Genomic DNA, 15,383 nt, shown 5'->3' with positions numbered 1-15,383 from the left:
ACTAATATACCATCGCAATGAGGGGAAGACGATTACCCAAACGACTGGAAGCGAGGGAGGAAAGAGAAACCAGAGCGAGACTTCACGGAAAGACTAAAGGAAAAATCATAACATACTAGGTTCTCTCCTGTGCAGTGTTACAGCGCCTTCAACACTGCTGTGCTCACTCAGGGTGTATATAGCACGACTCTCATTACGTCCATCATGAAAGAGATATCTATGATTAAGTCCACAATTCACGGGATATAGCTTAATGTAAATTCATGAATAAGACACATGTGCATCGCATGTGTTTCTTTATTGGGAAAATTTTCGGCTAGTTATTGTACTTCTTCATTCTGATACGGAGGTATTGAAAATTTCCACCAATATTCTCAGGTGTTTTACATGTGTTTCGTTCATCAACTTGCCGATAAAGTATAAATAATAATATACCTATATAAAAGTGTCATGCAAAAATTATATATTCCAATAAAGGCCAATAATACATAAGAGAAATATAGTTATATAGTGCCATCAGAAACGATTTGTGGCGCCACATAAGATCACCAAGTACGAGATATGGTAATAAAGGTCCGAAATAGCTGATGCTTCAAGATCTTGCTGCTGCTGTGAGGTTGTAAGAAGCTTTAGGAGTAAGATGCTGGGGGCAATCCTGTCGGAGATTACTCCCTCAGCTTAGTTAATTAAGTTACAGAACACTCACAGAACCTCCCGTAACTTTGTTAATGTGTCTCATCGTGGTTATAGCGAGAACATTTACAGAACCTCCTGTGACATGGTTAATGTGTCTTACGGAATCTCCTTACTGTGGTTAAAATGTCTCAGCGAGGGTCAAGTGGAAGAACACTCACGTTTAGTGTTTATATTACTCTCTTAATAATCTAAGAGGTAAACTAATTTAACCTACCTAACTTAATCTAACTATAAAACACTAACCAGATTTAACACTACCTAAGCTAACCAAATCTTACCTAACCTAACGAAACCTAATATACTAGCCTGACGTAGCCTAATCCGGCCTTACCTAACCTAACTAAACCTCACGAAACGAAAAATTAAACTAATCTAACCTAATACCAAAATAACGTAATCTAACCTAACGTAAAATACAAGAGTTGTAAATACAGTTTACAGGAAGCTTGATGATACTGACGTTATGTATCTCTTAAGTAAATGATACATCAAGCTGGCAACCTCCAGCTGTCATGTTAAGCACGTCAAGCACATCAAGCTGACCACGTCAAGGACATCAAGCTGACCACGTCAAGGACATCAAGCTGACCACGTCAAGGACATCAAGCTGACCACGTCAAGCACATCAAGCTGACCACGTAAAGCACATCAAGCTGACCACGTCAAGGACATCAAGGTGACCACGTCAAGGACATCAAGGTGACCACGTCAAGGACATCAAGCTGACCACGTCAAGGACATCAAGCTGACCACGTCAAGGACATCAAGGTGACCACGTCAAGCACATCAACCTGACCACGTCAAGCACATCAAAGCGATCACGTCAAGCACGACACATTCACCCCAGCTGGTAACACTGTCTAGTCACTTTCACTCCAGCTGGTAACACTGCTTAGTCACTTTGACCACAGCTGGTAACACTGCCTAGTCACTTTCACCACAGCTGGTACATTCATGCAAAGTTTTGATTACTCTCGGAGGATTAGGCCGCTTGAAGCATTGTTTTATTTCTGCGTGATGGAGAGAGAGAGAGAGAGAGAGAGAGAGAGAGAGAGAGAGAGAGAGAGAGAGAGAGAGAGCACTCGGCTCTCACACTGAGGTCCGGAGATCGATCCCCCGGTACGGATGGAAATCATTAGGTGTAGGTCGCATCCTGGGACAAAACTGACGAAATTTGCCCGAGATGCTCTGCATAACAAGGGGCTTTCTATATTGTAGTATGTCACTGATGTCAGCTACAACTGTATACTTGTAGATGAAGGTGTTATTATTATTATTATTATTATTATTATTATTATTATTATTATTGTTATTGTTGTTAAAGAGAGAGAGAGAGAGAGAGAGAGAGAGAGAGAGAGAGAGAGAGAGTGAGAGGGATGGAGTGGGAGAAGGCAACGAGTGAAGAATCACATGCATATGTAGACGACTGTACACTGACATTCACTTATCCAAGAGAAGAAATGCCAGCTGCTCTGTTACATCAATCACCAGCTGAGAGTTATATCAGCTTGGGGAAATAGATGGCAGCAACATTTGCACCTGAGAAAACGCAAATGATGATCGTCTCAAGGCACCATGATGGTAATGCTGGTGCAGTAGTAAGGAGATGAATGGGAGGATGTTGGCACCTGGAGAAGAAGTTGATATCCTTGGGGTGAAATTTGACTCCAAACTAACCATGAAGAACCACGTTGTAAATCTTGCAAACAAGGCAGCCAGGAAGCACAGCACTTCGCCGTATCTCCCATCTGCTTGACAGTAGGGGCTTGCAAGATCCTGTACGAGGCACAAGTACGCTCACACCTTGAGTATGCTCCACTTTCTTGGTTTGCCTGCCCCCCTCCTCATCTGCGACTGCTTGACAGAGTAGAGAACAGAGCAAGACGTCTCATCTCTCGCCTGGACAAATCCTGGATAGATCTGTCATTTCAGCAGAGCCTTCAACATAGGAGGGATTTGGGTGGCCTTACTGTTATGTACAAGGCCAATATTGTCAAAATACCACACTTGGATCCACTTCGAGGACAGCGTGAAACAAGCTTTTATGGCACAAGACGGGCAGAAAGCAGCAACTTCACTGGCTGCACCCTTCTCCAGAACATCACTCCATCTGAGATCATACATACCCAGGATGACTCGGAGTATGGAACACATTCGTACAGCATAATGATGTCAACGAGATAAAGTCAGTTGATCAAATGAAAATGCTGGCCCACAGATGGCTCCAACTTCATCCTGTTCCCTACTTGTATGTCTCATAACAATAAAAATGCTTTCAAATGAGCTGATGTAGTAGGTAACTAGCTCTTAGCTTGCCAATAAAGTAGGAATCCCTTAACCTGTAAATAGCTGTCAATAAAGCTAGGATCCTAACCATGTCAAACCATGTGTAAAAAAAAAAAAAAAAAAAAAAAAAAAAAAAAAAAAAAAAAAAAAAAAAGAGGGGAGGTGGAAGGAAAAGAGTAGAAGAGAAAGGAAGAGAGGCGGAAAGAGTGCGAGAAAAAGGAGAGAGGAGGAAGGAGTGGGATAGAAAAGGAGAGAGGGGAGAGAGAGAGGGGAGTGAGGGGGGAGAGGGAGAGAGAGGAAGAGAGGAGAGAGAGAGGAGAGAGGAGAGAGAGAGAGAGAGAGAGAGAGAGAGAGAGAGAGGGAGAGATAGAGAAAGAGAGGGGGAGAGAGAGAAAGAGAGAGAGAGAGAGAGAGGAGAGAGGAGAGAGAGAGGAGAGGAAGAGAGGGGAGAGAGAGATGAGAGAGAGAGAGAGAGAGAGAGAGAGAGAGAGTGAGGAGGAGAGGAGAGGAGGAGGAGGGGAGAGGGGAGGAGAGGGAGAGGAGGGGAGGTGGGGGAGGAGGGAGGGAGAGGGGAGGAGAAAATGGAGAGGGAGAGAGGAAGAAGGAGAGAGAGGGGGAGAAAGGAGGAGGAGGGAGAGAGGGGACAAAAGGAGGAGAGGGAGGAGAGGGGAGAAAGAAGGAGGAGGAGAGAGAGAGAGGAGGAGGGAGGGAGATGGGAGAAAGGGAGAGGGAGGGAGGGGAGAAAGGAAGGGAGAGGGAGAGAGGAGGAGAAAGGAGGAGAGGGTGAGAGGAGGAAAGGAGGAGAGGAGAGAGGAGAAAAGAGGAGGAGAGGAAGAGAGGGGAGAAAGGAGGAGAGGGAGAGAGGGGAGAAAGGAGGAGAGGGAGAGAGGGGAGAAAGGAGAGGGAGAGAGGGGAGAAAGAAGGAGAGGGAGAGGAGAGGAGGAAGAGGGGAGAGAGAGGAGAGGAAGGGGAAGAGAGGAGGGGAGAAAGGAAGGAGAGGGGGGAGAATAAGGGGAGGAGAGGAAGAGAGGGGAGAAAGGAGAGGGAGAGAGGGGAGAAAGGAGGAGAGGGAGAGAGGGGAGAAAGAAGGAGGAGGAGAGGAGGGGAGAGGGAGAGAGGAGAGAGAGAAAGGAAGGAGAGGGAGGGGGAGGAGGGGAGAAAGAAGGAGAGGAGAGAGGGGAGCAGAAGGAGGAGGGAGAGAGAGGGGAGAAAGGAGGAGAGGTAGAGAGGGGAGAAATGAGGAGAGGGAGAGAGGGGAGAAAGGAGGAGAGGGAGAGGAATGGAGGAGAGGGGAGAGAGGGGAGGAAAGAGGAGGGAGAGAGGGGAAAGGAGAAGGAGGGAGAGAGGGGAGAGAAGAGGGAGAGAGGGGAGAAAGAAGGAGAGGGAGAGAGGGGAGAAAGAAGGAGAGGGAGAGAGGGGAGAAAGAAGGAGAGGGAGAGAGGGGAGAAAGAAGGAGAGGGAGAGAGGGGAGAAAGAAGGAGAGGGAGAGAGGGGAGAAAGAAGGAGAGGGAGAGAGGGGAGAAAGAAGGAGAGGGAGAGAGGGGAGAAAGAAGGAGAGAGAGAGAGAGAGAGGGAGAGAGGGGAGAGAAGGACAGGACAGGGGAGGAAAGAAGGAGAGGAGAGAGGGGAGGAAAGAAGGAGAGGAGAGAGGGGAGGAAGGAGAGGGGAGAGAGGGGAGAGGAAGGAGAGGAGGAGGGGAGGGGTAAAAGGAGAGGGGAGGAGAGGGAGGGGAGAAAGAAGGAGAGGGAGAGAGGGGAGAAAGAAGGAGGAGGAGAGGGGAGGGAAAGAAAGAAGGAGAGGAGAGAGGGGAGAAAGGAAAGCGGAGGAGAGGGGAGAGAGGAGAAAGAAGGAGAGGGGGAGAGAGGGGAGGAAAGAAGGGAGGGGAGAGAGGAGAGGAGAGGAGAGAGAGGGGAGAAAGGAAGGAGGAGGAGAAGGAGAGGGAGAGAGGGGAGAAAGGAAGGGAGAGGGGAGGGGAGAGGGAAGGAGAAGGAGAGGAGGGAGAGGGGCAGAGGTGAGAGAGGGAGAGGCAGAGAGGGAGAGAGGAGAGAAAGAAGAGAGGGAGAGAGGAGAGAAAGAAGAGAGGGAGAGAGAGAGAGGAGAGGAGGAGAGAGAGAGAGAGGGGGAGAGAGAGAGAGAGAGGGGAGAGGAGGAGAGAGAGGAGGACAGAGAGGAGGAGAGGAGAGAGAGGAGAGAGGGGAGAGAGAGAGGAGAGAGGGGAGAGAGAGGAGAGAGAGGAGGAGAGGAGAGAGGAGAGGAGGAGAGGGAGAGAGGGGAGAAAGAAGGAGAGGGAGAGAGGGGAGAAAGAAGGAGAGGGAGAGAGGGGAGAAAGAAGGAGAGGGAGAGAGGAGAGGAGAGGAGGGGAGAGAGAGTGGAAAGAAGGGGAGAGGGAGAGAGGGGAGAAAGAAGGAGAGGGAGAGAGGGGAGAAAGAAGGAGAGAGGGGAGAAAGAAGGAGAGAGAGAGAAGGGAGAGGGAGGGGATAAAGGGGATGAAAGAAAGGAGAGGGAAGGGAGAAAGGGGAAGGAGAGAGAGGGAGAGAGGAGGAAGGAGGGAGAGGGGAGAAAGAAGGAGAGGGAGAGAGGGGAGAAAGAAGGAGAGGGAGAGAGGGGAGAAAGAAGGAGAGGGAGAGGGGGATAAAGAAGGAGAGGAGAGAGGGGATAAAGAAGGAGAGGGGAGGGGGAGAGAGGAGAGGAGAGGAGGGAGAGAGAGGAGAAAGAAGGAGAGGGAGAGAGGGGATAAAGAAGGAGAGGGAGAGAGGGGATAAAGAAGGAGAGGGAGAGAGGGGAGAAAGAAGGAGAGGGAGAGAGGGGATAAAGAAATAGAGGGAGAGAGGTGATAAAGAAGGAGAGGGAGAGAGACTTGTATCAAGAAGCTTCAAGACTTAAGTCTTAGTTTGCATAAGTTTTATATTATAAGAAAAATTGTCTTTTGTTTTATACCGTAAGAAGCTTACCTGTGTTACAGGTGTTACAGGTGTTACAGGTGTTACAGGTGTTACAGGTGTTCCAGGTGTTCCAGGTGTTACAGGTGTTACAGGTGTTACAAATACTACAGGTGTTACAGATGTTAATGGTTTTACAGATGTTAAAGGTGTTACAGGTGTTCCTGATTTTACAGGTGTTCTACATGTTACAAGTTTTAAAGATGTTACCGGTGTTTCAGGTGCTGCAGATGTTACAGTTGTTACAGGCGTTACAGATGGTCACACTGGCCCTGAGACCCTTAACTCTGTTACAGGTGTTACAGATGGTCACACTGGCCCTGAGACCCTTAACTCTGTTACAGGTGTTACAGATGGTCACACTGGCCCTGAGACCCTTAACTCTGTTACAGGTGTTACAGATGGTCACACTGGCCCTGAGACCCTTAACTCTGTTACAGGTGTTACAGATGGTCACACTGGCCCTGAGATGTTTACCTCTGTTACGTGTTACAGATGGTCACGTGAACCCTGAGTTATCAATCGTTCTCACAGAGACTGCCAGGAATGTTTAACATAAGCAAGAACATTCTGTACATTACGTTCTATTAAGTCCATGAATCATAAATTATCATCATTAAAAGGTATACAAGGGATGCGATAGCCCTGAGGGCCCCACGAAGGAAGGAGCCCTACAAATCAGGGATACTCACTATCTGGACACGCTACTCTACGAGAATATACATTTTTTTTGTTTGCGAATCAGTTCTTGTGATGTGTGGGACAGATACTGCGATGTTTGTTGATACGTTGTACTGTAATCTATGTGTATTGTTTGAGAGTGTATTTTAGGGGCTGCAGACCCACAAGTTGCTTGCACTGCGGCAACCCACACAGTTTACTTGCCCTGGGGCCCTCGCCAGTTGCCTACAGTTGGGCTGCCAAAAAGGCTCTTGTATTGGGGCCCACAATGTTGCTTGGCCAGGGCTCTTACAAGTTGCTTTCACTGGGAACCCCCAAGGTGCTCCCATGGGGTCTTCTCATGTTGCTTTCCCTGGAGCCGGAGCAAGTTACTTACACTTGGCACCATATAAGCTGCTTTCATCAGGGTTCCCAAAAGTTGCTTGCACCGGGGCTCCCAGAAGTTGTTTACACTGTAGCTTCCACAAGTTGCTTGCTCTGGGGCCAAGCTGCTTGTCCTTGGGCCAACACAAACTGCTTGCCATGAGGGCACCTATAGCTTTTAACAGTCATAGGTTGGCACAGCACAGTATCATGAACACTGGTATCTTGATGTAATCCAGCATACTGGGCAAGTTACCGCCGCTTCCCTACATTCTGCTCTCTACACCCCTTGTCTCTCCTCTACACTCAGATGATAAGTAATCCACACATCCATACATTCTCCTTCCTGTACACTATCAACAGAATTTCGTACTTTAAAAATAGACAAATGTCACAATAATTTGGCTTTAAACATTATATTAATGTTTAATGAGAAGATATCAAATCTGAGTGAGTTTTGTAACCATATAATCAACAACACGTGTTGTTCCACAACAAATTCACATTTCAGTGTGAGAAACATTTTGTTATATAAAAGGACACGTGCAAATAATGTGACATTTCAATGTGGCAATGTTTCGCTCCCCAGGAGCTTTGTCAGCTTCACAAAGCTCTTGGAGAGCGAAACATTACCACAATTAAGCGTCACAGTAGCTGCGCAAATGCCCTATTACCTAACGCATTATTGGTAATTCTGATGTTATTACAGTGATCATGACCAGGATCATGAGCAAGTCAAAACTATGACGAAGTAGAGTGTTACTTATATATTCCAAGAGAAACACAAGCTGCAACACAAGCTGCAACACAAGCTGCAACACAAGCTGCAACACAGGCTGCAACACAAGCTGCAACACAAGCTGCAACACAAGCTGCAACACAAGCTGCAACACAAGCTGCAACACAAGCTTTTATGAAGACAGTTCTTGACTTTACATAGAGTGAAATATTGTTACGGTGAAAGCTCTCTCTGCAGATTGTGCTTTTCTCTACATGGACCGACTTGATGATGTTTCGAGGAGGGATGAAACATCGGTTAAAGTTTCTTCTCTGAATTGTGGGAAAATGAGAGACATTCTTTCCGTTTCTCATCTACACGCTACCATCTCTCATCCACACGCTACCATCTCTCATCTACACGCTACCATCTCTCATCTACACGCTACCATCTCTCATCCACACGCTACCATCTCTCATCTACACGCTACCATCTCTCATCCACACGCTACCATCTCTCATCCACACGCTACCATCTCTCATCTACACGCTACCATCTCTCATCCACACGCTACCATCTCTCATCCACACGCTACCATCTCTCATCTACACGCTACCATCTCTCATCCACACGCTACCATCTCTCATCTACACGCTACCATCTCTCATCCACACGCTACCATCTCTCATCTACACGCTACCATCTCTCATCTACACGCTACCATCTCTCATCCACACGCTACCATCTCTCATCCACACGCTACCATCTCTCATCCACACGCTACCATCTCTCATCCACACGCTACCATCTCTCATCCACACGCTACCATCTCTCATCTACACTCTACCATCTCTCATCCACACGCTACCATCTCTCATCCACACGCTACCATCTCTCATCCACACGCTACCATCTCTCATCCACACGCTACCATCTCTCATCCACACGCTACCATCTCTCATCCACACGCTACCATCTCTCATCTACACTCTACCATCTCTCATCCACACGCTACCATCTCTCATCCACACGCTACCATCTCTCCCGTACACATTCTCTCACAAGTACTTGTATAACAGATAATTAACTACTGCCTCAGTCAGACTCTGGAGCTGTGTTATTTGCCTGTAAGAATTAGAGCTCACCGTTCTTCTCTTTCTTCTCCTCTTCCTCTTTTATTGTTTCTTCCTCCCTTCCTCTCACTACATCCCTCAGGTGATGACGTATCCTCCGGGTGAATAAGAGTTATTTCCTCCTCCCCTTAGGTGCTCCCTAGGTGAAAATCATTCACCTCTTCTCTCCCCTCGCTTACTGCTCTTTCCTCACCCTTTCACCTTCATCGACCTCTGCCTCTCTCTGTCTCTGTCTGTCTGTCTGTCTGTCTCTCTCTCTCTGTCTCTGTCTCTGTCTCTGTCTGTCTCTCTGTCTCTCTCTCTCTCTCTCTCTCTCTCTCTCTCTCTCTCTCTCTCTCTCTCTCTCTCTCTCTCTCTCTCTCTCTCTCTCTCTCTCTCTCTCTCTCATCCCTGCCCTCCAGGTAAACCATCACCTTCCGTCCACTGGCTGGTGACTGCCTCTCACCCTGCTAGATAAACTATTAGTGGATTAATCTGCCAAGTCGGGTCATTGAAGCCAGAACCAAGAGTAGCTATAAAAATAACATGGACAACATTTGAGTGATAAGGATCATTATGTTTGTGGTTTGACATACTGGCAAATAGTTGTGTAAGACACGTAGAAAAAAGTTTGATATCTCTGTTGTCGAAATGTTTCGTTTGTACACAATGTTTCTTCAGACGAATACAGAAGTGAGTTAAATATTAGAGATAGAAGTAGCAGCGAAAAGGTAAGAATGAGGCGGTCATTCCCTGAGCCATGATATGTGTTCACCTCCACAACTTTTCTCAGCTTCCCACCTGTATTCGGTTGAAGACCCTTGCTGAGCAGGCGAAACATTTCGAAAATACAGATACCTATGTGTTGTACATGTGTCTCACTTATGAATGAAATAGGGTGAATTTGGAGGGAAATACCCAGTAGGAGCCAGTGGGCGTGTTGCAGTGTCCCTTCCAGTCTTAAGTGCTTATGTTGCCATTACTGGCCAGTGTGTTGTCGCTCTCTGACACGCTGCTCTTGTTCCTCCTACAGGAGGTGGGCGGTATCCAGTGATGGTGTACATCCACGGTGAGAACTTCTCTTGGGGCTCTGGTAACCTGTATGATGGTAGTGTCCTTGCTGCTTATGGCCAGCTCACAGTCGTCACCCTCAACTACCGTCTCGGACCGCTTGGTAAGTGAATGAGAGAGAGAGAGAGAGAGAGAGAGAGAGAGAGAGAGAGAGAGAGAGAGAGAGAGAGAGAGAGAGAGAGAGAGAGAGAGAGAACACTTTAAAATGTGAGAGAAGGCAGTTTCCTTATATTTTTGAACTGTTTCCCTGATATATGAACTTTCCAGTAATTCTCAAGCCCAGATTGTCTCCCTCTCTTAGCTAGAGAATTCCCGATGCCTCTTTGTGTATTTAGCGTCCTAAACATTTCCGAGCTAAACTAATTCTGAAACTGTCTCCAAAACGATGTTTGTTACCCATATATGAATTCACACACACACACACACACACACACACAAACACACACACACAAATACACACACACACACACACACACACACACACACACACACACACACACACACACACACACACACACACACACACACACACACACACACACACACACACACACACACACACAGAAAAGAGGCACTAAACTATAGACCTGTGTCATTGACGTGTATAGTATGCAAAATTATGGAGAAGATTATCAGGAGGAGAGTGGTGGAGCACCTGGAACGGAACAAGAGTATAAATGAAAACCAGCACGGATTCACGGAAGGCAAATCCTGTGTCACAAACCTTCTGGAGTTTTATGATAAAATAACAGAAGTAAGACACGAGAGAGAGGGGTGGGTTGATTGCATCTTCTTGGACTGCAAGAAGGCCTTTGACACAGTTCCTCAAAAGAGATTAGTGCAGAAGCTAGAGCATCAGGCGCATATAACAGGAAGGGCACTGCAATGGATCAGAGAATACCTGACAGGGAGGCAACAACGAGTCATGGTACGTAATGATGTATCACAGTGGGCACCTGTGACGAGCGGGGTCCCACAGGGGTCGGTCCTAGGACCAGTGCTATTTTTGGCATATGTGAACGACATGACGGAAGGGTTAGACTCAGAAGTGTCCCTGTTTGCAGATGATGTGAAGTTAATGAGGAGAATTAAATCTGATGAGGACCAGGCAGGACTTCAAAGAGACCTGGACAGACTGGACACCTGGTCCAGCAAATGGCTTCTCGAATTTAATCCTGCCAAATGCAAAGTCATGAAGATAGGGGAAGGGCACAGAAGACCACAGACAGAGTATAGGCTAGGTGGCCAAAGACTGCAAACCTCACTCAAGGAGAAAGATCTTGGGGTGAGTATAACACCGAGCATGTCTCCGGAAGCACACATCAATCAGATAACTGCTGCAGCATATGGGCGCCTGGCAAACCTGAGAACAGCATTCCGATACCTTAGTAAGGAATCATTCAAGACACTGTATACCGTGTATGTCAGGCCCATACTGGAGTATGCAGCACCTGTTTGGAACCCGCACTTGATAAAGCACGTCAAGAAACTAGAGAAAGTACAAAGGTTTGCGACAAGGTTAGTTCCAGAGCTCAGGGGAATGTCCTATGAAGAAAGATTAAGGGAAATCGGCCTGACGACACTGGAGGACAGGAGGGTCCGGGGAGACATGATAACGACATATAAAATACTGCGTGGAATAGACAAGCTGGACAAAGACAGGATGTTCCAGGGAGGGGACACAGAAACAAGAGGCCACAATTGGAAGCTGAACACGCAAATGAGTCAGAGAGATAGTAGGAAGTATTTCTTCAGTCATAGAGTTGTAAGGCAGTGGAATAGCCTAGAAAATGACGTAGTGGAGGCAGGAACCATACACAGTTTTAAGACGAGGTTTGATAAAGCTCATGGAGCGGGGAGAGAGAGGGCCCAGTAGCAACCGGTGAAGAGGCGGGGCCAGGAGCTAAGACTCGACCCCTGCAACCACAAATAGGTGAGTACAAATAGGTGAGTACACACACACACACGCACACACTGTTATACAGCCACATCAGGAGGAAAACAACAGTCAAGGACCAGGTAATCAGGCTAAGGAGGAGAGATAACAAGAAATGACCGTGAAGCATGTGAGGAACTCAACAAGAGATTCAAAGAAGTGTTCACAGAGGAGACAGAAGGGGCTCCAGAAAGACAGAGAGGTGGGCACACCACCAAGTGCTGGATACAGTGCACACAACCGAGGAAGAAGTGAAAAGGCTTCTGAGTGAGCTAGATACCTCAAAGGCAATGGGGCCAGATAACATCTCTCCATGGGTCCTGAGAGAGGGAGCAGAGGCGCTATTTGTACCTCTAACAACAATATTCAATACATTTATCGAAACAGGGAGATTGCCTGAGGCATGGAAGACAGCAAATGTAGTCCCAATCTTTAAAAAAGGAGACAGACATGAAGCACTAAACTACAGACCAGTGTCACTGACATGTATGGTATGCAAAATCATGGAGAAGATTATCAGGAGAAGAGTGGTGGAACACCTAGAAAGGAATGATCTCATCAACAGCAGCCAACATGGTTTCAGGGACGGGAAATCCTGTGTCACAAACCTACTGGAGTTCTATGACATGGTGACAGCAGTAAGACAAGAGAGAGAGGGGTGGGTGGTTTGCATATTCTTGGACTGCAAGAAGGCGTTTGACACAGTTCCACACAAGAGATTAGTGCAAAAACTGGAGAACCAAGCAGGGATAACAGGGAAGGCACTACAATGGATCAGGAAGACAGCAGCGAGTCATGGTACGTGGCGAGGTGTCAGAGTGGGCACCTGTGACCAGCGGGGTCCCAAAGGGGTCAGTCCTAGGACCAGTGCTGCTTCTGGTATTTGTGAACGTCATGGCGGAAGGAATAGACTCCGAGGTGTCCCTGTTTTCAGATGACATGAAGTTGATGAGAAGAATTCACTCGATCGAAGACCAGACAGAACTACAAAGGTATCTGGACAGGCTGCAGACCTGGTCCAGCAATTGGCTCCTGGAGTTCAATCCCACCAAGTACAAAGTTACGAAGATTGGGGAAGGGCAAAGAAGACCGCAGACGGAGTACAGTCTATGGGGCCAGAGACTACAAACCTCACTCAAGGAAAAAGATTTTGGGGTGAGTATAACACCAGGCCCATCTCCTGAAGCGCACATCAACCAAATTACGGCTGCAGCATATGGGCGCCTAGCAAACCTAAGAACAGCATTCCGACATCTTAATAAAGAATCGTTCAGGACCCTGTACACCGTGTACGTTAGGCCCATATTGGAGTATGCAGCAACAGTTTGGAACCCACACCTAGCCAAGCACGTAAAGAAACTAGAGAAAGTGCAAAGGTTTGCAACAAGACTAGTCCCAGAGCTAAGAGGTATGTCCTACGAGGAGAGGTTAAGCGAAATCAACCTGACGACACTGGAGGACAGGAGAGGTAGCGGGGACATGATAACGACATACAAAATACTGAGAGGAATTGACAAGGTAGACAAAGACAGGATGTTCCAGAAATGGGGCACAGCAACAAGGGGACACAGTTGGAAGTTGAAGACACAGATGAATCACAGGGATGTTAGGAAGTATTTCTTCAGCCACAGAGTAGTCAGTAAGTGGAATAGTTTGGGAAGCGATGTAGTGGAGGCAGGATCCATACATAGCTTTAAGCAGAGGTATGATAAAGCTCACGGTTCAGGGAGAGTGACCTAGTAGCGACCAGTGAAGAGGCGGGGCCAGGAGCTTGGGCTCGACCCCTGCAACCTCAACTAGGTGAGTACACACACACACACACACACATATATATATATATATATATATATATATATATATATATATATATATATATATATATATATATATAAATGAAGTTTTTAACACAGCGGCTGTTTCCCACAAAGGTTGGGTGACCCGTAAAGGAAGAAACACTTTCATCTTCATTCACTCCATCACTGTCTTGTCACAGGTGTGCCTACACTAGAGTTATAAAACTGTAACATATCAACACCCCTCCTTCAGAGTGCAGACACTGTATTTCCCACCTCCAGGACTCAAGCCCGGCTAACAGGTTTCACTGAATCCCTTCATAAATGTTACTTTGCTCGCTCCAACAGCACGTCAAGTCATATACACCATTCGTCTCCTCTCGCTGCTAACACGCTCACGCACGCCTGCTGGAAGTCCAAGCCCCATGTTCGCAAAACATATTTTACCCCCTCCGACCTTTCTTAGGACGACACCTACCACGCCTTCCTTCCACTAGATTTATATGCCCTCCAAGTCCTTCTATTTTTTTCCATCATCTCTGAATGTCGTATTCTACCACATGCAGTGAACAACGAAACAGATTCTGAAATGTTTAACAATTCGCAAACAGGTGAAATTATTTACAAACATTATCTCTCAGTCCACAGCAGGATTCGAACCTACACACACTGAAATAATTGTAAGTAATTTCGCCTGTTTACGAATTTTTAAGCATTTCAAAATCTGTTTCGGTGTTCCCTGCATGTTACAGAATTTGATGAAATAACCTATCACTGTCCTGGTGTCCCTGTGTGTGGGAGTAACAACTTCAGCTGGGCGCCCATACTTTTTTGGGATCTGGCCGAGTGGAGAAGTTACTAGGTACTTTGTTGCAAAGTGTGCAGTTTCGAATCCTGCTATGGAATGAGAGATAATGTTTATATATATATATATATATATATATATATATATATATATATACATATATATACATATATATATATATATATATACATATATATAAATATATATATATATATATACATATATATATATATATATATATATACATATATATATATATATATATATATATATATATATATATATATATATATATATATATATATACATATATATATATATACATATATATATATATACATATATATATATACATATATATATATACATATATATATATACATATATATATATACATATATATATACATATATATATATATATATATATATATATACATATATATATATATATATATATATATATATATATATATATATATATATATATATATATATATATATATACACATATATATATATATATATATATATATATATATATGTCGTGCCGAATAAGTAAAACTGGTCAATTAGCAAGAACTCTTTTAAAAATAAGCCCTTTCCAAATTTTCTCTTATACGTTTAAAGATATATTTCTTTATGTTAATGTAAAAATTACAAATTTTGTACCAAAAGCACCTTAGAAAACTTGCCTAACCTTATTTTTAACAAGCGCAACTTAATTTAGCTTAATACAACTAAATATATTTTAGATAAGTTTACGAATTAATAATAAAGAAATAATGAAATCTATTTTTTCCATAGTATCAGAATGATTTTTGCAAAATTATTGTATACACAAATTTTCGCTTAAATAGCATGCTATTTAAGAAATAGCATGAGAAAATTTGAACGTATCTAAAATATATTTAGTTGTATTAGGCTAAATTAAATTGTGCTTGTTAAAAATAAGGTTAGGTAAGTTTTCTAAGGTGCTTTTGG

General features: G+C 45.1%; 1 protein-coding gene across 2 annotated transcripts in view; it reads left to right on the top strand.

Moving 5' to 3' along the window:
- Nucleotides 1–15,383, top strand: part of LOC128687702 (neuroligin-4, X-linked) — a 328,474-nt gene that overhangs the window by 232,740 nt on the left and 80,351 nt on the right. For both annotated transcript variants that reach the window (XM_053775304.2, XM_053775303.2), the window contains one exon: nucleotides 9,829–9,969. In XM_053775304.2, coding sequence (XP_053631279.1) covers nucleotides 9,829–9,969 — 141 coding nt within the window. The remainder of the gene's footprint in view (nucleotides 1–9,828; nucleotides 9,970–15,383) is intronic.

This window comes from Cherax quadricarinatus, chromosome 11 (assembly GCF_038502225.1).
Source record: "Cherax quadricarinatus isolate ZL_2023a chromosome 11, ASM3850222v1, whole genome shotgun sequence".
Classification (NCBI taxonomy): domain Eukaryota; kingdom Metazoa; phylum Arthropoda; class Malacostraca; order Decapoda; family Parastacidae; genus Cherax; species Cherax quadricarinatus.
This window is presented reverse-complemented; position numbering and strand designations above follow the sequence as displayed.